The sequence below is a fragment of the Macaca thibetana genome, chromosome 16, assembly GCF_024542745.1.
Source record: "Macaca thibetana thibetana isolate TM-01 chromosome 16, ASM2454274v1, whole genome shotgun sequence".
Classification (NCBI taxonomy): Eukaryota; Metazoa; Chordata; class Mammalia; order Primates; family Cercopithecidae; genus Macaca; species Macaca thibetana.
The window spans coordinates 18,058,489-18,084,201 of record NC_065593.1 but is presented as its reverse complement, the minus strand read 5'-3'; the positions used below and the strand labels follow the sequence as shown (position 1 = coordinate 18,084,201).

General features: G+C 44.0%; 3 protein-coding genes across 3 annotated transcripts; 1 reads left to right on the top strand and 2 right to left on the bottom strand.

Moving 5' to 3' along the window:
- The first annotated feature begins 663 nt into the window (after positions 1–663).
- LOC126939962 (olfactory receptor 1D2) lies at positions 664–1,620 on the top strand. The gene has a single exon (XM_050765854.1). It carries the CDS (start codon positions 679–681, stop codon positions 1,618–1,620), a length of 942 nt encoding a protein of 313 aa, XP_050621811.1. The 5' UTR covers positions 664–678.
- Positions 1,621–10,179: 8,559 nt separating this feature from the next.
- Positions 10,180–11,259, bottom strand: LOC126939955 (olfactory receptor 3A2). Its single transcript, XM_050765847.1, has one exon. The coding sequence runs from the start codon at positions 11,209–11,211 to the stop codon at positions 10,264–10,266; it is 948 nt and encodes a 315-aa protein (XP_050621804.1). The 5' UTR covers positions 11,212–11,259; the 3' UTR covers positions 10,180–10,263.
- Positions 11,260–23,205: 11,946 nt separating this feature from the next.
- On the bottom strand, positions 23,206–24,805 carry LOC126939954 (olfactory receptor 3A1). Its single transcript, XM_050765846.1, has one exon. It carries the CDS (start codon positions 24,770–24,772, stop codon positions 23,810–23,812), a length of 963 nt encoding a protein of 320 aa, XP_050621803.1. The 5' UTR covers positions 24,773–24,805; the 3' UTR covers positions 23,206–23,809.
- Positions 24,806–25,713: the final 908 nt, after the last annotated feature.

Sequence of the window (25,713 nt, the reverse complement as noted above, 5' to 3'; positions counted from 1 at the left end):
GCATGAAGGATCCCAGTTCTTGAAGAGTTCAAGTAACCTGTCTGAGGTTTCACAGCCAGTCGGTGGTAGTACTCAGATTTGCATTCTGAGGGCACAGGTTTTATGGCTACACCAAATGGCTTACTGGGAGCACCATTAGTTTGCGGTCTATTCATTTTGTGTTTGGTAACTTTACTGATATCTCTTTTTATTTCTAGTGACATTTCATTGATTGAGGGTTCCCAGATAGACTACCATGTAAGCAAATAATAACTTTTCCCTCTCCTTTCCAATATGTTCCCCTTTGTCTAGTTGTACAATATCTATCACTTATAATGTATACATCTGTTTTAAAATCACTTAAAACCTATACAATGTCATAACATAACATACTCATCTTTAAACATTTCAAGAGTATAGTAAGATGATAGGATTTAAAATAAGTCATAGATATTATTCCTGTAATATTGAGTATGCCAGATTAGAAGTTGCTGGAATAATTAAGTTGCACAGAGATTTTCCACATTCTGTTTTTGTGCCTGTTATGACTTTGTTGCCTATCTAAACAGGTTATAAAATTTAGTCTAAGATATTTTTAATGCTAAGAAAATAGTCGATTTTGCTTACCTTCATGTCATTCTACAATTGAGGGCAACTTGTAAACATCTGTTGGTGTTAATGTTGCAGAGAGTTGGGGAAATGGATGGAGGCAACCAGAGCAAAGGTTCAGAGTTCCTTCTCCTGGGGATGTCAGAGAGTCCTGAGCAGCAGCGGATCCTGTTTTGGATGTTCCTGTCCATGTACCTGGTCACGGTGGTGGGAAATGCGCTCATCATCCTGGCCATCAGCTCTGATTCTCGCCTGCACACCCCCATGTACTTCTTCCTGGTCAACCTCTCCTTCACTGACCTCTTCTTTGTCACCAACACAATCCCCAAGATGCTGGTGAACCTCCAGTCCCAGAACAAAGCCATCGCCTATGCAGGGTGTCTGACGCAGCTCTACTTCCTAGTCTCCTTGGTGGCCCTGGACAACCTCATTCTGGCCGTGATGGCGTATGACCGCTATGTGGCCATCTGCCACCCTCTCCACTATGTCACAGCCATGAGCCCTGGACTCTGTATCTTGCTCCTCTCCTTGTGTTGGGTGTTCTCTGTCCTCTATGGCCTCATCCATACCCTCCTCATGACCAGGGTGACCTTCTGTGGGTCCCGAAAGATCCACTACCTCTTCTGTGAGATGTACGTCCTGCTGCGGCTGGCATGTTCCAACATCCACATCAACCACACAGTATTGGTTGCCACGGGCTGCTTCATCTTCCTCATCCCCTTAGGTTTCATGATCACGTCCTACGCCCGCATTGTCAGAGCCATCCTCCGAATACCCTCAGCCACTGGGAAGTACAAAGCCTTCTCCACCTGTGCCTCCCATTTGGCTGTGGTCTCCCTTTTCTATGGGACTCTGGGTATGGTATACCTGCAGCCCCTCCAAACCTACTCCATGAAGGACTCAGTAGCCACAGTGATGTATGCGGTGGTGACACCCATGATGAACCCCTTCATCTACAGCCTGAGGAACAAGGACATGCATGGGGCTCTGGGAAGACTTCTCCAAGGAAAAGCCTTCTGGAAGTTGACATGAGGGGTAATTTTGGGCATTGAAGTGGAGACGGAAAACTTCCTCCACTGTGAGCAAGGCCTATCGGGGAGACAGGAGTGATCAGAACGTAGGTCCAGCTCACAATGAGTTTATGGCTTTGTGGTGAAGCAAAGACACCTCTGTCGAACCCAACTGCAGCTGCACCAGACCCATCTGTTTCAACTTCTATGTAACAAGGTTGTGAGTTGTTTTTCAGTGGCCATGGGTCCTTAGGTCATGTGACCTGAGCGTGCTCGGATGAACCAAGCTTGAAACCACAAGAGAAACTAAATGCTGGGACTGAAGCTTTTTTCTTTCTTTTTTTCTTTCTTTCCTTTTTTTTTTTTTTGAGACAGAATCTGCCTCTGTTGCCCAGGCTGGAGTGCAGTGGCACGATCTCAGCTCACTACAGCCTCCTCCTCCTGGGCTCAAGCAATTCTCCTGCCTCAGCCTCCCGAGTAGCTGGGACTACAGGCATCCGCCACCACGCCCAGCTAATATTTTTTGTATTTTAGTAGAGACGGGGTTTCACCATGTTGACCAGGACAGTCTCGATCTCCTAACCTCGTGATCCGCCCACCTTGGCCTCCGAGAGTACTGGGATTGCAGACGTAAGCCACCGGGCCCAGTCATAATTTTTGTACTTTTAGTAGAGACAGGGTTTCTCCATGTTGGCCAGGCCGGTCTCGAACTTGTGACCTCAGGTGATCCACCTGCCTCAGCTTCCCAAAGTGCTGGTGAGAGGTGAAGTCGGCTGGATTTCCTGGGTCCAGTGGGGACTCAGAGAACTTTTCTGTCTAGCAATAGGATTGTAAAATGCACCAATCAGCACTCTGTAGCTAGCAAGGGGATTGTAAAATGCACCAATCAGTGATTTGTAGCTAGCAAAGGGATTTTAAAATGCACCAAGTAGCACTCTGTAAAATGCGCCAATCAGTGCTCTGTAAAATGCACCAATCAGCAGGATCCTAAAAGTAGCCAATCACAGGGAGGATTGAAAAAAGGGCATTCTGATAGGATAGAAATGAAACATGGGCGGGCACAAATAAGGGAATAAAAGCTGGCCACTTCCCCAGTCAGCAGCAGCAACCTGCTCAGGTCTCCTTGCATGCTGTGGAAGCTTTGTCCTTTCACTCTTCACAGTAAATCTTGCTGCCGCTCACTCTTTGGGTCCGTGCCATCTTTAAGAGCTGTAACACTCACTGTGAAGGTCTGCAGCTCCATTCTTGAAGTCAGTGAGACCACAAACCCACTGGAAGGAACCAACTCTGGACACACTGGGATTACAGATGTGAGCATTTAATAATTTAATACCTGCCTCTGGTTTTGCCGCCCAGATTCTCAACTTCAGGAGAAGCAGCTCCACTCTTACTGCTTTCACTAACTTCATTTCCCTAACACTATATTGCATTGTTTTAATACATTCTTCTTTATCCTATGGGAACAATTGTCTCTTATTATTGTTTTCATTTGAATAGCTCTGATGTAATAAGGTTGATCTTTTTCCGGGTATTTGTTAACAATTTGCATTCTTCCGTTAATCACTCTCATGCATTTTTTCTTTTTTTTTGGTTGTGAATTGTTCAGTTTCCAGTACCATGGAATCTCTAGGTATGTCTCTCCTTCAGAAGTAACCATGACCCTGAATTCTGTGTTTGTCATTTTCTTCCTTCACTCCAACACTGGGGAGTACAATTCAGCATGAGATTTGGGTAGGGACACAGAGCCAAACCATATCAGTGTCCATTCACCTACAGATGGACATTTGGATTGTGGGGCAGGCAGCCTCTAAAATGTCTCCCAGTGATTGCTGCCTCCTGGTATTCATGTCTGTGTATAGTCCCCTGTCTTGAGTGTAGCTGAAATCTAGGGACTTGCTTCTAACAAATAGAACACAGTAAAACTGATGACATCTGAGATTAAGTTATAAAAGACTGTGATTTCAATCTCCTCTCTTTCTGGCTGTCTTCTCTTGATTGCTCTGTGGAAGGAAACAGACGAGTTTTGAGAGGCCTTAGCAGCAAGGAACTGAAGGCGGCCTCCAGCCAACAGCCAGCGAGGCACTGAGGTCTCCAGTCCAACAACCAGCAAAATGTTGCAACTTACCAGTGACCATGTGAATGAGCAGGGAAGCTTATCCTTCCCTGGTCAAGCCTTCAGACAGCTGCACCATTGGCCGATACTCTTAAGGCAGCCTCATGAGAGAATCCAGACCCAGTATCTCTGAGGCAAATTTGGCATCCTAATTGAGATGTGCTGTAAGTTTAAAATACACATACCAGAGTTCAGAGACTATGAAATATAAAAATGTAACTTTGGGAGGCCGAGACGGGCAGATCACGAGGTCAGGAGATCGAGACCATCCTGGTTAACACAGTGAAACCCCGTCTCTACTAAAAATACAAAAAAAAAAATTAGCCGGGTGAGGTGGCGGGCGCCTGTAATCCCAGCTACTCGGGAGGCTGAGGCAGGAGAATGGCGTGAACCCAGGAGGCGGAGCTTGCAGTGAGCTGAGATCTGGCCACTGCACTCCAGCCTGGGCGACAGAGTGAGACTCCATCTCAAAAAAAAAAAAAAAAAAAAAAAAAAAAGAAAAGAAATATAAAAATGTAAAATCTCTCACAATTTTTTATTTTTTAAATATTTTTCTTTTTTCACTACAACTATGACAGATGAAAAATTTTAAATATTAACATGAAGTGGTAATATTTTAGATTATTGAATTAAATAAAACACATCATTAAAACTAATTTCATCTGCTTCTTTTTACTTTTATTGAAGTGGCTCTTGAAAAATTTAAATCACATATGTGGTTCATGTGAAATTTCTATTGGATAGCACTGCTGTGGATGATAGCTTCTTCTTCCAGAAATGACTTGTTTTTGAGTCTGGCAGGCAGAAAGGACAGGAGTAAATCTCTTTTATCCAACCCATGATGGAGTTAGTTGCTTAAAGCCGAGTTTCATTCTTTGCGAGGCTTGGCCTATTTCCGATGATGCCTTACTCCTAGAATGTACAGCACGCTCAAAGTCCCAGTTCAAAGCTGAGAGTGTTTATTGTACTTTTCCCTTTGGCAGGACCTTACCTGCAAGTTTTCTCTCTCCAGCCCCATAAGCCGAGAAAACTCTGCTCACTTCTTAGCCTCTCAGCTACACTCTCTGCTATCTCAGTCCCTGTGCTGGAGTCAGCAAATGCCTTTTGAGGGGAAGCAGTTCAATCATTAGCAGTCTGTTCTGGGGATTCCTTTCTCTTCTGGGTTTTGGCCCAGTCAGACTTGGTAGCTCTTTTTCGTCTGTCAGACCTTTGGTAGCAAGGTCATTTCTTTGCTTGATGAGGAGCAACAGTCTAGAGTGGTCCTTTTGAACCACAGTTCCCTGAGGGAATTAACTGAACGTCCTAAAACATACACGCTGTCATGTACTAACTTCTGTCCTATGCATCTAGAATGTTGCCAGCTATGTATATCCTTGGCTTAGAAAATAGTCAAGTCATTTGTGTAGGGCTTAATTATCTCATGGAAACTGAGTTGAGAAATGCGAGTGTCAAGATCTTGTTAAGGTAACTTAGGTCACATGCCCACCAGAACCATCACACTGTGGCCAGGCCAGTAGATATTCTGACACCCCTACTCTGGAGCCTTGGCTGGAACCGCACCCCCTGGAGCCACCTGGATGCCAAACGGAAATTGGCAGCTGTTAGAAAGGGAGAAACAGAAGTCAGACAGACCATAAATGTTCACCACCAGTAGTTATCAACAAAATAAAACGTAGAGTCCCAGTTTACACTCCAACATGTAAAAAGCTTAGAAATCATCAGTCCCATTCCCACAAGAAAGAGTGGAACAAATTCGAAAGCAACAACTCTTCTTAGATTCCTCAGAGAACTAAAGTCACAGGGCAGACTGCTGCTCCGAAAATGGGAGAGAGGTGGATCACGGCTTAACTAGAATAGAAGCCCAGGAGCAGAAGCCCACTGCTGGGGCCAGTACAGGTACACACACCGGGACTGCGATTGACAAGCTGGAGAACTGGTGTGAACTCGCTTGGGAATTAGAAACTCTGGGTTGAGGTGTGGGGAGTCTCAAGAGGACCCTCACAGTTTCCTGACTTTTACCTCCAGGAACACCACCAGATTCTTACTGTGAAGATTGTAGAAGAATCCTTTTATGCTTCTGACAGGGGGAGGAGAAAAGCAACCCCTGTCAGACCCCCAAACAGGAATTCTGAAATATGCTGAGAGTATATTTCCTTAATAATGGCTGGCTCTCAAGGGAGATGATTTTACCAGAGCCTAACCCACTGTAGGTTTTTGTTTTGTTTTTGGAAATAGTTTTGCTCTTGTCACCCAGGATGGAGTGCAATGGCGCAATCTTGGCTCACTGCAACCTCCACCTCCCGGGTTCAAGTGATTCTCCTGCCTCAGTGTCTGGAGTAGCTGGGATGACAGGCATGCACCACCATACCCGGCTAATTTTTTGTATTATTAGTACAATAGAGATGGAGTTTCATCATGCTGGCCAGGCTGGTCTTGAACTCCTGACCTCTGGTGATCCACCTGCCTCGGCCTCCCAAAGTGCTGGGATTATGGGTGTGAGCCACCACACCTGGCCCCCATGACAGGTTTTACCAGAGCCTAATTGACAATGTGGGGGAAGAAAAATATCCAGCTCCCTCTAACCTTCAACATGGAGGAAGGGAAATACCCAACTCTAAACGTCCTGTCTTATTTAGGGGAGAGGAGGAAGCTGAGTAGCACTTGTGAAAGTAACAGTGCAGGGGCACCGACTCATCGTGAGACCTGAGTGAGACCAAGACCTAATCACAGGATTACAGAATGCTTTCCTTGCCCCTCCATCTCACCACCACATCAGCAGGGCTCCTATGTAATAACAGGATTACAGTGGAAAGAACTGCAAGGCTCCAACCCGATTTAAAAAGGAATATCTAGAGAAACCCAAAGACAATAGGGAGATAAAAACAAGGACACCAGAGAAAATTTTACTCACTGATATCTATGGCTACAGCAAACAGTAAACACAGCCTAACTTCTGGCCATATAAACACAACACTTCCCACTAAAGGCCTATTTGTCACAGTCCCCTTTACCCATTCATGATGTCCAGCATTCAACAAAAATTACAAGGCGTGTTAAAAGGCAAAATGCACAGTCTGAAGAGACAAAACAAGTACAAGAACCAGAACCAGATATGACAGAGATTTTGGAATTATCGGATTGGGAATTTAAAATAACTGTGATTAATATGCAAAGGGATCTAATGGAAAAAAGTGCACAATATGTAAGATGGTTAACGTAAGCAGAAAGATGGAAACCTTAAGAATCAAAAGGAAATACTAGAAATCCAAAACACCATAACAAAAATGAAGAATGCCTTTGATGTGTGCAGAGTGAATGTTTGTGCCCTAGTCAAAATTCGTGTGTTGAAATCTAATCTCTAATGTGATGGTATTTTGGGGGTGAGGCCTTGGGGAAACAATCAGGTCATGAGAGCAGAGCCCTCATGGAAGGGATTAGTGCTTTACAAAATGAGCCCCAGAGAGCTCCTTTGTCCGTTGCACTATGTACAGATGCAATGAGAAAGCAGCCACCTATGACTCAGGAAGTGGCTCTCATTAGATACCAGGTCTATTGGCAGCACCTTGATATTGGACTTTCCAGCCTCCAGAACTGTGAGAAATAAATTTCTCTTGTTTATAAGCCACCCAGTCTATGTATTCTGTTATAGCAGCCCAAGTAGACTCAGACAATGGCCTCATCAGTAGACCAGAGGTGCCTGAGGAAAAAAAAAAAATCTGTGAACTTGAAGATATGTCAATAGAGCTTGAAGATATGTCAATAGAAACTTCTCAAACTGAAAAGCAAAGCAAATAGAAAAAAAAAAAAAAAATGAAAAAACTAAAAGAGAATATCCAAAACCTGTGGGACAATTATGAAAGATGTAACTTATACATAATGGTAGCACCGGAAGGAGGAGAGAAAGAGGGACAGAATAAATATTTGAAGTGATAACGTCTGAGAATTTTCCAACATTAATAACAGACACCAAATCACAGATCTAGGAAACTCAGAGAACAACAAAATAGGATAAATATCAATAATCTACATGTAGAAATATCATATTTAAACTTCAGAAAATGAAAGAAAAGAAAGAAAAACTTGAAAGAAGGCAGGGGATGAAAAACCAATTTTACCCACAGAGGAAAACAAATAAGGATAATCTTGGACGCTGGTCAAAGGGCACAAAGTTTCAGTTAGGTAGAAGGAATAAGCTCTGGAGTTCTACTGTACAGCATGACAACTACAGTTAATAACAACGTATGATGTCCTTGAAATCTGCTAAGAATAGATTTTTAAATGTTCTCCCCACACATACACACGAAACCATAACTGTGAGGTGATGAACATGTAAATCAGCTCGACTGTGGTAATCATTTCACAATATATACATTTATTAAACCATGCCTTATAGCATAGGTACAATTTTTTTATTTCTTAATCATACTTCAATAAACCTAGAAAAAATTCAATGAAAATACTATAATTGTACAACTTTCAGACTGTAAAAATTGAAGATGCTATTTATCATAGCCCTTGATGGTAGGGATGTGGGTAAACAGACACTATCAAAATCCAGTGAATTTGTAAGCTGGTGCAAAAGTTGCAAAAATTAAGAGACGTGTGCATGCATATCTCAAAATGTGTATTTGCACATCCTTTAATCTGATAAAGTTATTCATAAGAATTAATCGCAGGGAAACACTTCCAGAGATTTGGAAAGACAGCACCGTAAGAATATTCATCACAACCCTGTTGTTGCAAAACAATTGAAAATAACCCAAATTATATAGATAGAGGTTTGATGAAATAAATTGTGGCTTATATGTTTAATGGTATACTGTGCCACCATTAAAACAGATACAGCAGGATGTTAGTCTTCATTATGTAAAAGATTGTATTGCATAATATGTAGGAAGAACAAGCAGACCACAGAACAATATGGCTCTACTGAAGTGAAATGGGCATATCACATACACGGGAAATCGCTAGAGTTAAAAACACAATTTTAAGAGGCGTTAACAGTGTGATTTTTGATGCAGTGAAGGAACATTTGGATTTTTATTTCCTACTTGACAAAATAATATCATCTGAATGTTTCCACTATTAGGTGTAACATTCTGAATAATTTTTAAAATACATACATTTACACTGGGAAGGAAGGAAGACAGGTATGCAGGCATCCCTCCTTTCTAGGAACTACATTTATGGGTATGTATTTTCTGAGCAAGGAGCTTTGAGAGAGCTAAGTAAGACTTTGGAGGAGAAGTTTATATTGGATATTCTACATTGAAAAATCTAAGGACCTGATTGTAATATAAACATTTACTCTTTCAAAAACTTTATCGTATGTGTGAGGAAGGTGACATTAAATGAGAGAAAAAGGCATCATAGGGAATGGAGAGGAAACATTCCTTTTATGACCTTAAGATACATCATGTATGTATGAATGTAGTTTTAATTTAGGGGGTTCTTTTCCTCTCTAGACCTTTCCTGTTCCCTAAACATCCAGCAGGATTCTTTTTTTTTTTTTTTTTTTTTTTTTTTTTGAGATGGAGTCTCGCTCTGTCACCCAGGCTGGAGTGCAGTGGTACGATCTCAGTTCACTGCAAGCTCTGCCTCCTGAGTTCACGCCATTCTCCTGCCTCAGCCTCCTGAGTAGCTGGGACTACAGGTGCCGGCCACCACGCCCGTCTAATTTTATTTTTGTATTTTTAATAGAGACGGGGTTTCACCATGTTAGCCAGGGTGGTCTCGATCTCCTGACCTCGTGATTCGCCCGCCTCAGCCTCCCGAAGTGCTGGGATTACAGGCATGAGCCACCGCGCCCAGTCAACATCCAGCAGGATTCTTATGTGGCAGCGGAGAGACGAAAATGAAGGTGAAATAATCCATCGCACTAGGCCCATGGTTTTGGTTTTCTAAAGAAGTTTTTAACAAGTTTTTAACAAAACAACAATAAAACAAAACAAAACAAAGAAACAAACAAAAAAACCTCCCCTATTCTGAACTGCAGGGAATCTCACGTCCTAACCAGAAGGAAATATTGCAGAAATACTCTTGGTCACTTAGGCTGTGTGACTGACCGACTGGACATTCTTTGTAGGACGTTTGTTACTTTCCAGGCGCACAGAACTACAAGGCTTTAACTCTACCCAGAAAGTAGGCACAGCCAAAAACAGGGTAAAACTTGCCCACAGGGCTTGCCCGGTAGAAGCTGACTTCATATTAACATCTTTGTTCATCTCTACAGAGATTATCATCATGCGGTATGTATGATGCTTACTTATTTTGTCTACTTTTATAGCATGTGAGCTGCGTGAGTGCAGAGACTTCCGTCCATTTTGTTCACCAATGCCTTGGAGGACTGTCCAGATCACAGAGGTAATCTAATAAGTATTTGTTGAATGAATAAATTATGTAACGTTTCCTAGTAGGACAAATACGTAACACCCATCTTCAAGCATCAGGAGACAGGAAAAATAGTTCTGGCTGAATTTTTCCTGGTTACTGTCTTCATGGGAAATTTTTCTCAGTCCAGAAAAGGCAGGAAAGGAAGGACCCCATCACCTCTCAGGTCAGTGATCTCCTCCCCAAAAATATTCGCCACAGAGCACCCTGAACATCAGGGTTTCTGAGGCTGTAGATAAGAGGGTTCAGCATAGGGTTGATAACAGTGTTGAAAACTCCAACCCCTTTATCCTTGTCCGAAGCCTCCTCTGAACCCAGTCTCATGTAGTTGAAGATACCTGTTCCATAGAAAAGACAAACCACAGTGAGGTGGGCGCCACAGGTGGAGAAGGCCTTCTTCCGGCCCTCCACGGAACGGATTCGTAGAACTGCAGCTGCCACGTGGCTGTAGGAGGTGATGATGAGAACCAAAGGTGCACCTGCCATGATGAAACCCACAGCAAAGAGCAGCAGCTCATTGAATTGGGTGCTGGAGCAGGAGAGCCGGAAAAGCTGTGGGAGGTCACAGTAGAAGTGATTGACCTCGTTAGGGCCACAGAAGTTGAGTGTGGATATGGCCACAGTGTGGGTCAGTGCGTTGGTGAAAGCACAAGCCCAGGACGCAGCCACCAACATCCTCTGGACTGTCTGACTCATGCGGGTGCTGTAGGTGAGGGGCCGGCAGATGGCCAGGAATCGGTCATAGGCCATGGCGGTCAGCAGGAAGCAGTCCATCCCAGCCAGAAGGTGGAAGAAGAAGAGCTGGGAGAGGCAGGCATCATAGGAAATTGTGCACTTGTGGGACAAGAGACGACCCAACATTGCAGGCACAGTGACAGTGATACATCCGACATCCAACACTGATAGGTTCCCCAGGAAGAAGTACATGGGGGTGTGGAGTTTGGGCTCCACCAAGACAGCTGCCAGGATGCTGAGGTTGCCCCCAGCTGTGACCAGATAGGCAAAGAGGAAGAGCACAAAGACCACAGACTGCATCTCTTCTGTTTGCACCAGGCCCAGCAGAATGAACTCAGCAACAGCGGTCCTGTTGGTCCCAGCTTCTGGCTCCATGAGTTCCTATAAGGACGTGTCCCAGCAGGGGAGGTATCAGTTCACTCAGTTCACATTAACATTTTAAACCATTTATGTTCAAAGCCCCATGGCGAGTCCCCAGGCCATCCCTCACTCGTTGACCTCCTCCATCACCTCAATGCCTTCACTTTGCTCTTGGTTGAGATGCCCAGTGCCACCACCACCTTGTCCCTCTCATCCTCTGCTATCTGAAACACTCAGAATACTTGGAACAACATGAGAACTATAGTTAATAAAGTATATTGCATTCAGGATTGTTGCTGAGTAGATTACAGCTGTCCTCACCACGGGGGGAAATGGGTAACTGTGAGATGATGAATATGTTAATTTGTTTCACTACAGTAACCATTCTCATAAGATCATGTTCTATACCTTAAATATAAACAAAAACTTTGTTTTAAAAAACACACAAGGCTTCCTCTATGAATACAGTTAGATTTAGATGAAATTTTCCTATTGCTCTCTGAGGGATTGTCCCAAACTAATAAGCAGGTTTCAAAATAGAAATCCAGAGAAACTAGAATGCATTTAAAACATAACCTAGGCTGGGGGCGGTGGCTCACGCCTGTAATCCCAGCAGTTTGGGAGGCCAAGGCGGGTGTATCATCTGAGATCAGGAGTTCGAGACCAGCCTGTCCAACATGGTGAAACCACGTCTCTACTTCAAAAATTAGCTGGGTGTGGTGGCGCGTGCCTGTAATTCCAGCTACTCAGGAGGCTGGGGCAGGAGAATAGCTTGAACTCGGGAGGTAGAGGCTGCAGTGAGCCGAGATTGCACCATTGGACTCCAGCCTGGGTGACAGAGCGAGGCTCCGTCTCAAAAAAACAAAACGAAACAGAAACACGTAGGTTTAAAGGCTTCTAGACATAATAAAGTCCAAGCAAAGCTGTGGCAAGAATCAGCGAGAAGGTATCCATGATTGTGGATGTCAGAAAGACCAGTCGAGTGCATTTCTCCAAGGTGAGGGACCGCACTCTGAAGTATCAATTCAACATTCCTTGTTCAATACATTATTACACTTATTGTTACTTAAGCCCCTGGACTTTGACTAAGGATGTACTGTGAAATAATGTTTTCTGTGTGTATCCTCTGCTGCTCCTCCCTAAAACCAAAGTTGTGATCACAGCCTGTGGGTTGGCTGCTGCCAGGCGCAATTAGATTCTGCATTGCACAGCCACTGTTCTTCCACTTGTCCTTGACTTATGCACGGTAGATTGACCAACGGCTCTAATGCTATGTCCTGAAATAAGGAAGGCATGTACTTGGAAAACCAGGTTGAAGTCGTCTTTCAGATTTTATATCCAACTCCAGATCAAAAACATCTGTCTCTATTGCACATGGAATAAGCCAGGCCAGAGGTTCTTTAAAAGCAATGTTACTCCCTTGCATAGAATAGTCCGGAATCAGAGGACAGGAAGCAGCTGGAAGGGAACAGTGATGATTGCCTGAGCTGGGGCAGTGAATGATTAGGGAGGTTGCAGAAATCAAATACACTGTAGCAGCAGTATGACTGATATGACTGCCTGGGGATATGGTCACCAAAACGATTTTTAAATCCTTTGTTCATAAAAGTGGGAACTGAGTGCACGGGTTGGTGGCATGGTCTTAACTGGTCTCAACCAAGATCTGAAAAGCAGAGGAGGCAGGACTGCATGAGAAGCCATCCGGGCAGGCTGACTGTGCAGTGTTTAGGTGAGACTTTAAAAGCAAGAAGCCGGCATCATCAGCAGTTCCCCAGCCGCTGGTAAGCATTGACTAGGGACGTCAAGGGAAAATGTACTCACAATTATGAAACAAGTGTCTCACAGCCAGTCTCAACCTTGGCTGCACATTAGATTTACGTGGGAGCTCTAAAAACTCCTGTTATCCAGAATTTACCCACAGGCCAGTTAAATCAGAATCTCAAGATAATACCCAGGCATCAGGAATTTTTTTTTTTTTTTTTTTTTTGAGATGGAGTCTCGCTCTGTCGCCAGGCTGGAGTGCAGTGGCACAATCTCGGCTCACTGCAACCTCTGCCTCCTGGGTTCAAGAGATTCTCCTGCCTCAGCCTCCTCAGTAGCTGGGACTATAGGCAAGCACCACCACGCCTAGCTAATTTTTTTGTATTTTTAGTAGAGACGGGGTTTCACCATGCTGGCCAGGATGGTCTCAATCTCTTGACCTTGTGATCCAGCCATCTCAGCCTCCCAAAGTGCTGGGATTACAGGCGTCAGCCACCGTGCCCAGCAGCATCAGGATTTTTTTAAGCACCCACCTGATCACTGCTGTCTTAGCATTTAACTGAGTGGATACTTCCAACGACTAGCTCTTTCTTGCCACTCCCTCAAATTAAGAGTTTTGTTTTGTTTTCTCTCATTTTACTTTTACTGATAACCCTGAAGGGAGAGGAGGAAATACTTTAAAAGATGACACACAGAAAAGTTACAAAAATGTAAGATATTTTGCAAAGGTTTGGTGGTATTTCCAGCCTTAATTCCTGACTCTTTTAAATTAGATACTCAGTCCCCATGCTTATTGGAATCACCTGGAATGCTTTAAGAAGAACATAATGATGCTCAGGCCTTTCACCAATAATTTTGATTTAATTGGTTTAATTGGTGGTACCTGGGTATGGGTGGGCCTCAGCGCCTCCCAGGTGGTTCTAATTCCCAGCCAGGACAGAGAACTCTGCCAGATCTGCAGCCTGGAAGGCATGACGATGGCTTCCTGCTTCCCTCTTCATTGTTTTTCTCCTTACAGGACATGAAGGCCACCAGCCCTTTCAGGTCACACAGCCACTTCCACAAAGACTCCTCCACTTAGGCTTAGAGTCAAGGTAACCTCAGTCAGGCGCGGAGGCTCACGCCTGTAATCCCAGCACTTTGGGAGGCTGAAGTGGGTGGATCACGAGGTCAGGAGATCGAGACCATCCTGGCTAACACGGTGAAACCCCGTCTCTACTAAAAATACAAAAAATTAGCTGGGTGAGGTGGTGGGCACCTGTATTCCCAGCTACTTGGGAGGCTGAGGCAGGAGAATCACTTGAATCTGGGAGGCAGAGGTTGCAGTGAGCTGAGATTGTGCCACTGTACTCCAGCCTGGGCAACTCCATCTGAGACTCTGTCTCAAAAAAAAAAAAAAAAAAAAAGAGTCAAGGTGGTCTCTAAAGACTGACCCGCAGTTTCATGTGGATAACATGCATCTCATTGGAGCCTCTACAGCAAGGGGATGTCTCCAATGTGAGGCTCTCTCAATGACCAACCTTCCAAATGAGGTCTCCACTGTGGGCGCTCAGGCCATGGGGAGGCTGCAGAGGGGATGCCACGTGGATGAGAACGTGGATGCGGTGATCTCCAAGAGGTCCTTAAAGTTCTAAGATCACATGACTCGGAGGAGGGCAGAAATCATCCTCTGGCCTGATTATCATTGACAGAGTTGGTAAATGATAATGCTTTGCAAATCAACGAATCAAAGGGTGATAGCTCTTCATATTATATTAAAGGATAGTTGACTACCTTCCTTTTTCCTGTCAGGTCCATTTTAACACAAGCACTGGATTGCAACCCTGTGGTTTTCCAGCTCCTTGCTCATGCTGTTTTCCCCACCTGCAGTGGTTTCCCTCCGACGGCACCTGCCCAGATATTTCACAACTTGACTCAAATGCTGACTGATGAATTAATTCTTCCTTGAAACTTCCCCATCTAAAAAGAATCTCTCAGCTGGGCGCGGTGGCTCACGCCTGTAAATCCAGCACTTTAGGAGGCCGAGGCGGGCGGATCACGAGGTCAGGAGATCAAGACTATCCTGGCTAACACGGTGAAACCCCATCTCTACCAAAAAAAAAAAAAAAAAAAAAAAAAAAATTAGCCCGGGGAGCTGGTGAGTGCCTGTAGTCCCAGCTACCGGGGAAGCTGAGGCAGGAGCATGGCGTGAACCCAGGAGGCGGAGCTTGCAGTGAGCAGAGATCACACCACTGCACCTCCAGCCTGGGTGGCAGAGCGAGACTCCGTCTCAAAAAACAAACTCTCCTCCCCTCCCCTCCCCTCCCCTCTCCTCTCTCTCCTCACCCCCCAAACTGTCAATATACACCATTTCTTGGAATTTATGACTGTTTACATTTTAGGTGAGTCACTTCTTTATAGAGTCTGTCTCTATAAATGACTTAAGGACAGAATAGATGTTTGATTCATTTTCAATAGCAATGATCATCATAACACTTTACACATAGTTATCCAATATTTCATATTTCTTTTTTTTGAGACAGAGTTTTCCTCTTTTTGCCCAGACTGGAGTGCAATGGTGTGACCTCGGCTCACTGCAACCTCTGCCTCCTAGGTTCAAGCGATTCTCCTACCCCAACCTCCTGAGTAGCTGGGATGACAGGCACGCACCACCACACACAGCTAATTTTGTATTTTTAGTAGAGACGGGGTTTCTCCATGATGGTCAGGCTGGTCTCGAACTCCTGACCTCAGGTGATCCGCCCGCCTCGGCCTCCCAAAGTGCTGGGATTACAGGCGTAAGTCACTGTGCCTGGCTGTTACCCAATATTTCATAAATAAATAAATGGATGGTTAAAATGTGTACAATTTCATCGGTATGAGGTAGAGTTGTCAAGGAAGACTTTCTGGACACACTGGAATTTGTCCTGGCCTAGTATGCTTTAGGGGAGGTACAGGTTAAGTGCAGGGTGCAAGGTTGTGGCAGGGACTCCTTTGTGTTAATGGGACAAGCAGGTCATGGACCAATCCACCTGCTTCTTTTTACTTAAACCTCCCAAAACAATACGGCCCTTAGGAGGGGCCACACCTTCCAGACCAGTCAGTCATGGTTGGGGTAGAAGAACCACTAAACAGCTGTTGCCAACCCTCAGACAGCTGCAGATGCAATTGCTTAAAACCGGGGGGATTCTGGGATGACCTCAGGTCACCGTGAGACACCCCCAGGGTCTGACAGGGTCCCCACGAGGCCCACTGGGGAGCCCTCCTGCACGACCACCCTCGAGGCTCCCTTACGAGCTGTGACAGCCCCTGCTCTGGAACTCCAGCCCATCCCTCATGCGCCCAACATGACAAGGCTCAAGGCCTTCGCTGGAGCGAGGGTTCCCGGCTGCCTGAAGCAGCGGGTGTGGGCAGTGAACTGGTCTGAGCATCTCCCCACACTCACGCTAACAGGCTCCATCTGAGAGAGGGAAAAAACCACAAAAGACCCCAGGACCTCCGGGCTATCGTCCCAGATCTCCCTGAAATGGCTTTCCCTTTCAGGGCACCCATCGCACCAGGTTTATGAAGCTGATGGCAACAGAAGCCCCTTCTCCATTCTGCAGGGGCAGAGGAACGACTCGTGCGAATACTCACCCTGGAACGGGCACAGAAGCCACTGAGGTTCCCTCAGGAAAGAAGCGTTATCCTCCCGGAGAGCGAGTGAGGGGCTGTGTCTGAGAAATGAGAGGACTCGGGCTGCTGTCCTCTCTGTCCGGGGCTGTCTTCACCACAGCGCTGTCCTCCGGGGCGCTGAGAAGCGGGCCCTCCTAGGAGAGAGAAGGCTGGGGAGACAGACATGGAAAAGGAGACACCTCAGGCCCTTCATACTCATGGCGACGACGCCTCACACCTTCTGGTGTTCAGACTTTCTCACAAGGAAGGCTTTGCCTCCAGCCCCGGCTCTGTGGGCAGGATGTTAGGGCGGATGATGTCCGCTCTGCCTAATGGTGGGTCACTGAGGCCTGCAGGACTTGTCCATGTCCTCAAAGTCCCCCAGGAAGGGAGAGGTGCAGCTGGGGCCTCTAGATGGGTTTTCTAAGGAGAAATTTTCTTTCCCAGATGTCAGCCAGGGCATGTGAGCTGTGACAAGCCCAAAGCAGGCCTCAGAAGGGAGGTAAGAGGGGAAAGCTTGCTTCAAAGCCGGTTTCCTGTTGAGCCCTCAGTCGTGTGGCGCTTTCTCTCTTGGGGCCTTGTTAGTGGGGCCACTGGGACTGTGTCTTGGGGATCCTATAATGATTCTGGAGGTGGTGGGAGACGAGCCCTAGGATGCTAGAAGGACCCCTGGGAGGCTGCCTACCAACGTGATTTTCTAAGCCAGCCCCTGAGTAATTGAGAGGCCTGGTGAAGGTCGCAGGTTAATGAACAGAGGCTGTGGGAAGGTGTAGGCGTGTGTTCCTCTGACTCCCCTTCCCACTAACACACGCTCAGCCAACATCCCCTCGCCTAAGAGACAGGGATCTTTCTTCCCCCACCAGGGAATGCTGGTGCAGTAGAAAAAGCAGAATAGACAAACCTGCTCTTCTGATTATTAGTGGTTTGACTTTGTACAAGCTGCGAAGTCAGTTTTGGGGCCTCGGTTTCCTCATCTGTAAAATGAGATATCCTTCCTCCAGAGCACTGCTGTGAATATCACAGAGGTTCAACAATTTATATACATATGAATTGATAACATGTATGAGTATCTGTGGCTGGGTGTGGTGACCCAAACTTGTAATCTTAGCACTGGGAGAGTGAGGCGGGGATCGCTTGAGCCCAGTTCAAAACCAGTCTGGGTAACATGGCAAAACCCCATCTCTACAAACAATACAAAAATCCGTCAGGCACATTGGTGCGTGCCTGTTCTCTCAGCTACTCTGGAGGCTGAAATGAAAGGACCGCTTGAGCCCAGGAGGTGGAGGCTGCAGTGAGCTGTGATCGCACCACTGCACTGCAGCCTGGGCTATAGAGTGAGAATCCATCTCAAAAAAAACAACAAAACAAAAACAGACAAACAGAAACCATTTATGAGTGTTTGTCATGTACATGGTAATGTTCTAAGAACTTAACAAGCCTGGAGTCTATCAGTCTTCACAATTCTACGAAGTAGATTTTTTTTTAAAATATACTTTAAATTCTGGGGTACATGTGCAGAATGTGCAGTTTGTTACATAGGTATACACGTGCCATGGTAGTTTGCTGCACCCATCAACCCATCATCTACATTAGGTATTTCTCTTAATGTTCTCTCTCCCCCTCCCCTAGCCCCCCACCCCACAACAGGCCCTGGTGTGTGATCTTCCCCTCCTTGTGTCCATGTGTTCTCATTGTTCAACTCCCACTTATGAGTGAGAACATGCAGTGTTTGGTTTTCTGTCCTTGTGTTAGTTGCTGAGAATGATGGTTTCTAGCTTCATCCATGTCCCTGCAAAGGAAAGGAACTCATCCTTTTTTATGGCTGCATAATATTCCATTGTGCATATGTGCCACATTTTCTTTATTCAGTCTGTCACTGATGGGCATTCGGGTTGGCTCCAAGTCTTTGCTATTGTGAACAGTGCCACAAGAAACATACGTGTGCATGTGTCTTTATAGTAGAATGATTTATAATCCTTTGGGTATATACCTAGTAATGGGATTGCTGGGTCAAATGGTATTTCTAGTTCTAGATCCTTGAGGAATCACCACACTGTCTTCCACAATGGTTGAACTCATTTACACTCCCACGAACAGTGTAAAAGTGTTCCTGTTTCTCCACATTTTCTCCAGCATCTGTTGTTTCCTGGCTTTCTAATGATCACCATTCTAACTAGCATGAGATGGTATCACCTTGTGGTTTTGATTTGCATTTCTCTAATGACCAGTGATGATGAGCTTTTTTTTTTTTTTCGTATGTTTGTTGGCTGCATATATGTCTTCTTTTGAGAAGTGACTGTTCATATCCTTTGCCCACTTTTTGATGGGGTTGGTTTTTTTCTTGTGAATTTGTTTATTTGTAGATTTTGGATATTAGCTCTTTGTCAGATGGACAGATTGCAAAACTTTTCTCCCATTCTGTAGGTTGCCTCTTCACTCTGATGATAGTTTCTTTTGCTGTGCAGAAGCTCTTTAATTAGATCCCATTTGTCAATTTTGGCTTTTGTTGCCACTGCTTTTGGTGTTTTAGACATGAAGTCTTTGCCCAAGCCTATGTCCTGGATGGTATTGCCTAGGTTTTCTTCTAGGATTTTCATGGTTTTAGGTCTTACATTTAAGTCTTTAATCCATCTTGTGGTAGGCAGAAGAATGGGCCCCAAAGATATCCCGCCTAAACACTGGAATCTACTTTATATGGTAAAGGAGACTTTAAAGTTTGAGATCTTGGGATGGGGACATCACTCACATAATGTACATTGTACTCATTAAGTAATTTCTCATCATCCACCCCCCTCCCACCCCCCATCCCCCCACATTTCTGATACATGCCTAGAGTGCAGAGTGGTCAAGTCAGGGCGTTTAGGCTTCCCATTACTCAAATAATGCACACTGTACCCATTAAGTAATTTATTCTCATCATCCACCCCCTCCCATTTCTGATTTTCCATTGTCTATCCTTCCCCTCTGCATCCATGTGTACACAGTATTGTGTCTATTTCTCTGCTGAGATTTTCATTCCTTGAAACCATGTTTGTTTTAATTTTTTACCTAATTTGGGGTAATTATAACAGCCATTTAAAATTTCTGCCTGTGAGTGTCAACATCTAGTTCATTTCAGAGTAGGACTTGCTGGATTTTCTTTTCTCTGGAGAATGTGTTGCATTTTCTTGATTCTTCATATATTAATTCTGGACTGTATCCTGGATATTACGAATACTCTGTTCTGCTGGAGATTCTCGATTAGATTATTTACCATGTGTCATTTCCCATGTTTGATAGGTAATTCTCTTGGTGAGGCTTGAACTGCAAACTTGCTTCATGGGTGGCAGCATTTGTCTCAGTTAAAATATTTTTACTTTTGCTGAATTTATGTTTTTCTTTATATATATAATATCAATATACTGTATATGTAATTGAACTTATATTTTATTGTGCTGAGACAATTATCTACTAGGAAAAAATTAGAACATACACAATAATAAGCTCTAAATATATTAAATGTTTGACTTAAAAAGAAATGTAAAAATACTAGAAAAACATCAGACACATATTTATACAGCATTTAGATGAAAAAGTTCTCTTTCCTAAGCATGACATAAAACAAGATAAAGTTCATAAAATATAAAATTAATTTGGGCAGCAGTTACTCTAAACAAAGTTAAAGACAAATGAGAAATTAGGAAATATGTTAGCAACATATATGGCAAAGAATTACCGTTTTAAAACAGAAAGTGTTTCTACCAATCATTTACAAAAAGATAAACTATCACCAAAAGGGAAACACACACACACACACACACACACACACACAAAAGAAAAAGAAGTTTGCAAAGAAGAAATACAAATAACAAATAAATACAGTTATGTGCAGTATAATGATGTTTTGGTCAATAAAGCCTGCATATATGGCAGTGGTCAGAGCAATAGGCTATTAACAGGCTATTTCATATAGCCCAGGTGTTTACTAGACCATACCGCCTAGGTTTGTGCAAGTACACTCTTACACAGGTGGAAGCGATGTTCCCACAACCCAATCACCTAACAATGCATTTCTCAGAATGTATCCCTGTCGTTAAGTGACACATGACTGTACGTAAAAATGTATTCAACCACACCCATAATCAAAGAAATTCAAATTAAAAATAATACAATATTTCGTCTAATTTTCAAATATAAAGATATATATATATATATATATATAAAACATCCAATGAGGTCAAAGATGTGAAGTGACAAGCATTCACATACACTGCCAATCTGGATGTAAAATGCTGTACATTTTTTGGCAAATACAAAGGCAGAATACTTATTAAACTTTAACTTTGCATTTCTATTTCCTATAGTGAACATGTTCTTATACACAAACACATAAACCATGTTCATGAACTTAGCCACTGGAAATAATTTCAGATATTCAGATAGATATATAAATATTAATCTCAGTATTATTGGCAGTTACAAAAACAGGAACTAAATTACATCATAGGGGTGTGGTTAAATAGATTATAATTTTATATAAATGGAATATTATGCAGCCTTTAAAATGGGTAAGATAGATTTTTAGACTGACATGTAAGAATATACTATGTAACATAGACAGAGAAAAGTAAGATTACAACACAGTATGGTTTTGAATGTGTGTGTGTTTTTGTGTGTGTGTGTGTGTTCGTGTATGTTCATTTGTCTGGAAAGCTAAACATGAAACTATTAACAGTAGTTACTTTTAAAGATGAGATTAATGTGGGGATGGTGCAGAAGGCTGGTGATGTTCTGTACTGTTTGGACATTTACAACATGATGCATTACATGTATAATTGAATTTTTAAGTAGCAAGGAGATTTCCAGTTTGGAATATAAAAGGGGAGAAAAATTCCAAAAGAAATGGAATCTCCCAAATTGATAAAGAAGCTGTATGATCCTGGAGGGTGAACAGGGACCAGGGAATCATGTCCTTGGCCATTCTCCATGATGTTGGACCCAGTTGCTCCAGTCTACCCTAGTGACAAGGCCAAGACAGAAATCTTTCCTTGAGGCTGGAAGTAAATAGCCAGCTGGACGAAATGCCAGAGGCACCAGATCTTTGGAGATAAACAGCAGGCTCAGTTTTGCTGCAGGTGTTACGTGTAGCAAAAGAAGTGATGGTGGAAGGTGTGGTAGCTCTCTCAGGGTAAACAGATCCAGTCTTTCTATTCATTCAAACTAAGAGACTCAGAGAACATTCGCAGTGGAAGAACCTTAATATAACCTAGTGCTTTCGGTCAAGAACAGACCCAGAGGAACTAATCAACTTGTTCAAGGTCAAGCGCATCGTGCATGAGAGAAGGGATGAGATGGGAACCATATCCCAGGTCTTCCCCAACAGTCTTCTTGACCCTTGAAGGAGACTCACTCTTTGTGTCCCTGCAGTTTGTCTGATGACACAGTAAGAATCAGAAAAAGACATCTTTTTCCTATGTTTACTGACACTGTTAGCCGGCATGACTCAAAAGGTAGGGAGTGTAAGTTGGGCAGTTTGTCACAAAGTTTGATGACATTTTAGATATGCAGCTGGAGAAAATACCCAGCACTCTTTTCTTCTCTGTTTTCTCATCTAGTAAACCTTCTTCCTGACATCCTAGGAGCACTTCTGTTTAGAGAAAGAGAAGACGAGTCCTTGTTGTACTTTTTTTGTACATTTAGCATAACTTAAAATATCAATGACTTCCTTCTTAGTAGAGAAGATGGACTACAACGATGGCATCAGGGCTACTGGAATTGGCTGTTGCTGGACAACACAGAATGGGAAGCCCACCTCTCCCATGTGTGACCCACTTATTTCCCCACTTTCTTCCTCTGATCTTTCAGCAGTCTCAAAGCATCTTACCCAATTCCTCCATTCTTTCACATTCCCCATTCTGTGAACCCCATCTGCTCCTCTCTAATATGGCCATGCTTCCCTTTCAACCCCTCCACTTGCAATTCTCTCCCATTCTCCCTACTCCTCATCTTTCCACTTCCTTTTCCCACCAACTCTCCTCCTCCAACCTTGTTTTGCTTCCCTCTTTTGTGTCTGTTCTGTTTCTCTCTATCTTACTGCGTCTGTTCAATCCCTTACCCCCATAAAATATTATGGAGAAGCCAAGTCACAGGTGCCAGTCAAAGGAAAGTTTTAGGGAGGGGCATTGGGAACCAGCAGTGGCACAGGAGAGTTGCCAGGGGTGGGCAATGAGTCCTAAATGCGAGGCTAGAAAGAAGATACAGCGAGATCACGGCTGGTTTAACATCCAGCACGTTGAGATAATGCTCTGGGTCAGAGGCACACTCCCCTACTGAGAAGGGACATTCAGGGCGACTCCTCACCATACGACTTGCATTTATAGTTATGGATTATCTCAGCAAGGAGGTTTGCAGACTAAGAGTAAGAGTTTTGGAGAAATTTTCATATTGAGGAGTCTTGGGTTTTTTGAAATACATAAATAATGCTTAGATTATAAATTCTTATCTTTTCTAGATTATAAATTATCTTCTCAAAAAATTTGAAACACATGGGGAAAAAAAATGAGCAAAATTCATTTTTGTATCATAAGATATACAACACGTATTAATGGAGTTTTAGCGTTTAGAAACAAGTCTGCGAGCTGCACGCAGGCATCAGGTGCTCCAGAATTACTAGAGAATACGTAACCATACAGCTTCCCCTCTGTCCCCTGTCTATGCTATGGGGTCCTTGTTTAAAGGGAATAGAAAGAGCTACTTTTTTGTTTTTGTTTCTTTTTGTTTTATTTTTGCTTATAGAGTTCTGATGGGAGAAATCAAACAATCCTCATCTCTAGACCTATGTTTTATAAACAGACCAAGCATACCTGAACTTGAGGGAAAAATATGACTTCTCGGGGGGAGTTTTCTGGGGTACTTCTGGCAACTCGGGCTGTAACCAACCAAAGAGTCGTTCCCTCTGGGACATGAACCGCGAGCATTCACAGCTTCCTAGGTTTCACCTCTAGCCAGCAAGGAGAGAACACAGTGCCTGAAGTTGAATTTGTCTAAGGGGCTGGTTTGGCAGATCCTATACACTCATTGCCTATAACTGGACAGGGCTGCTTTAAGAAATGAAAACTATTATTCCCTACAAAAAGTCCTTCTTATGCCCATGGAAACAGAAACAAGTCTGAACCATTTTTTCCTTGTTTCTGGCTCTAGAAGATTTTTCCGTTAGTACGAAAGATGCAGGGAGAAAAGGTCAATTGAGACCTCCCCAAGCCAGTAACCGCCTCCCCGTGAGCATCCTCCAGAGGGCGCTCTGCACATCAGGGTTTCTGAGGCTGTAGATGACGGGGTTCAGCATGGGATTGATGACAGTGTTGAAAATTCCAACAGCTTTATCCTTGTCTGAAAGCTTGGTTGAACCTAGTCGCATATAGTTAAAGATACCTGAACCATAGAATATGACCACCACAGTGAGGTGGGAGCCACACGTGGAGAAGGCTTTCTTCCTGCCCTCTGCAGAGCGAATTCGCAGGACTGCAGCAGCCACGTGGATATAGGAGATGACAATGAGAGCCATGGGGGTGCCTGCCATTATAAAACCCACAGCAAAAAGCAGCAGCTCATTGAGTTGGGTGCTGGAGCAGGAGAGTTGGAAGAGCTGTGGGAGGTCACAGTAGAAGTGACTGATCACATTGGGGCCACAGAAGTTGAGCGTGGACATGGCCACAGTGTGGGTCAGTGCATTGGTGAAGGCACAAGCCCAGGATGCAGCCACCAACATCCTCTGGACTGTCTGACTCATGCGGGTGCTGTAGGTGAGGGGCCGGCAGATGGCCAGGAATCGGTCATAGGCCATGGCGGTCAGCAGGAAGCAGTCCACTCCAACGAACAGATGGAAGAAGAAGAGTTGGGTAAGGCAGGCCCCATAGGGAACTGCATGCTTGTGGGACAGGAGACGACTCAATACTGAGGGAACAGTGACGCTGATGCACCCAACATCCAGCACTGATAGGTTCCCCAGGAAGAAGTACATGGGGGTGTGGAGTTTGGGCTCCACCAAGATGGCTGCCAGGATGCTGAGGTTGCCTCCGACCGTGACCAGGTAGGCAAAGAGGAAGAGCACAAAGACCACTGGCTGCAGCCCTGGCGCCTCCACCAGGCCCAGCAGGATGAACTCAGCAATGGCTGTTCCATTGGCCCCAGATTCTGGCTGCATGAGTTCCTGCAAAGAAACATCCAAGGAGGAAAATCATCACTCCTCCCAATAATTTATTTATTCAGAAAAAAGAAACAGACCTCCTTCGACTTGCCCAGCCCTCTGCCACATTCCCTCTGTACAAGTAAGGAATTTTGTGCTCCTCAGGCCACACTACACTTGTTTACTCTTTCACTACATTCACCTTTATTTGCAGGTGTAAGCACAGGTAACATTACCACTCTGGACCTCCCTCCTCCAACCCACCCCCCAGCTGCAAGAACCTATTTGTAAAGATTATGCAAGACAAACCCTTGGGAAAAATAAGCAAAAAGTGTACTTCTGGTTTGAACACGGCCGAGTAAATCCGAAACGTTCTCTTCTCAGAATTTCTCTCTTTCCAAAACAAGCAGAAAAAGAAACATACAGATTCTATCTTCAAAGAAACTAGTAAATGTCCACAACCCCAATCCATAAACTAGATTGGATGGATTCAAGAACAGTAAAGATCAAATAGGAGAGTGACAAGAAGCAGAGAGGGGAAATCCATGACTGTAGAAGAGTTAAACGAGTATAATTCTCTTTAAAAAAAAAAAAAAAAAAAAAAAAGTTGGGTGGAGGGAGGCAATCAATAAAAAACAAAACCAAAGCTCTTGTTTGCAATAATGGGTATACAGTGTAAAGTATGGCACCATAATCCTCTGTGATCCTGAACTGAACTCAAGAAGCAGAGAAAAGGCTAAATGAAGACTTAAGTACACAGGCTATAGACAAAGCATAAAACTGGAGGCAAAAGATAGAAAAAAATACATCAGTTCTCACAGTTGTAGTTACCTGTCTGTATTCATTACATACAAGTAAAAGCTAAAATAATTTACCCCCAATTCTGAATCACCAGGTAGGTTACTGCTAGTCTGAATCATGTCTTAGCCTTGCAAGATACAAGCATCTTGTGAATATAT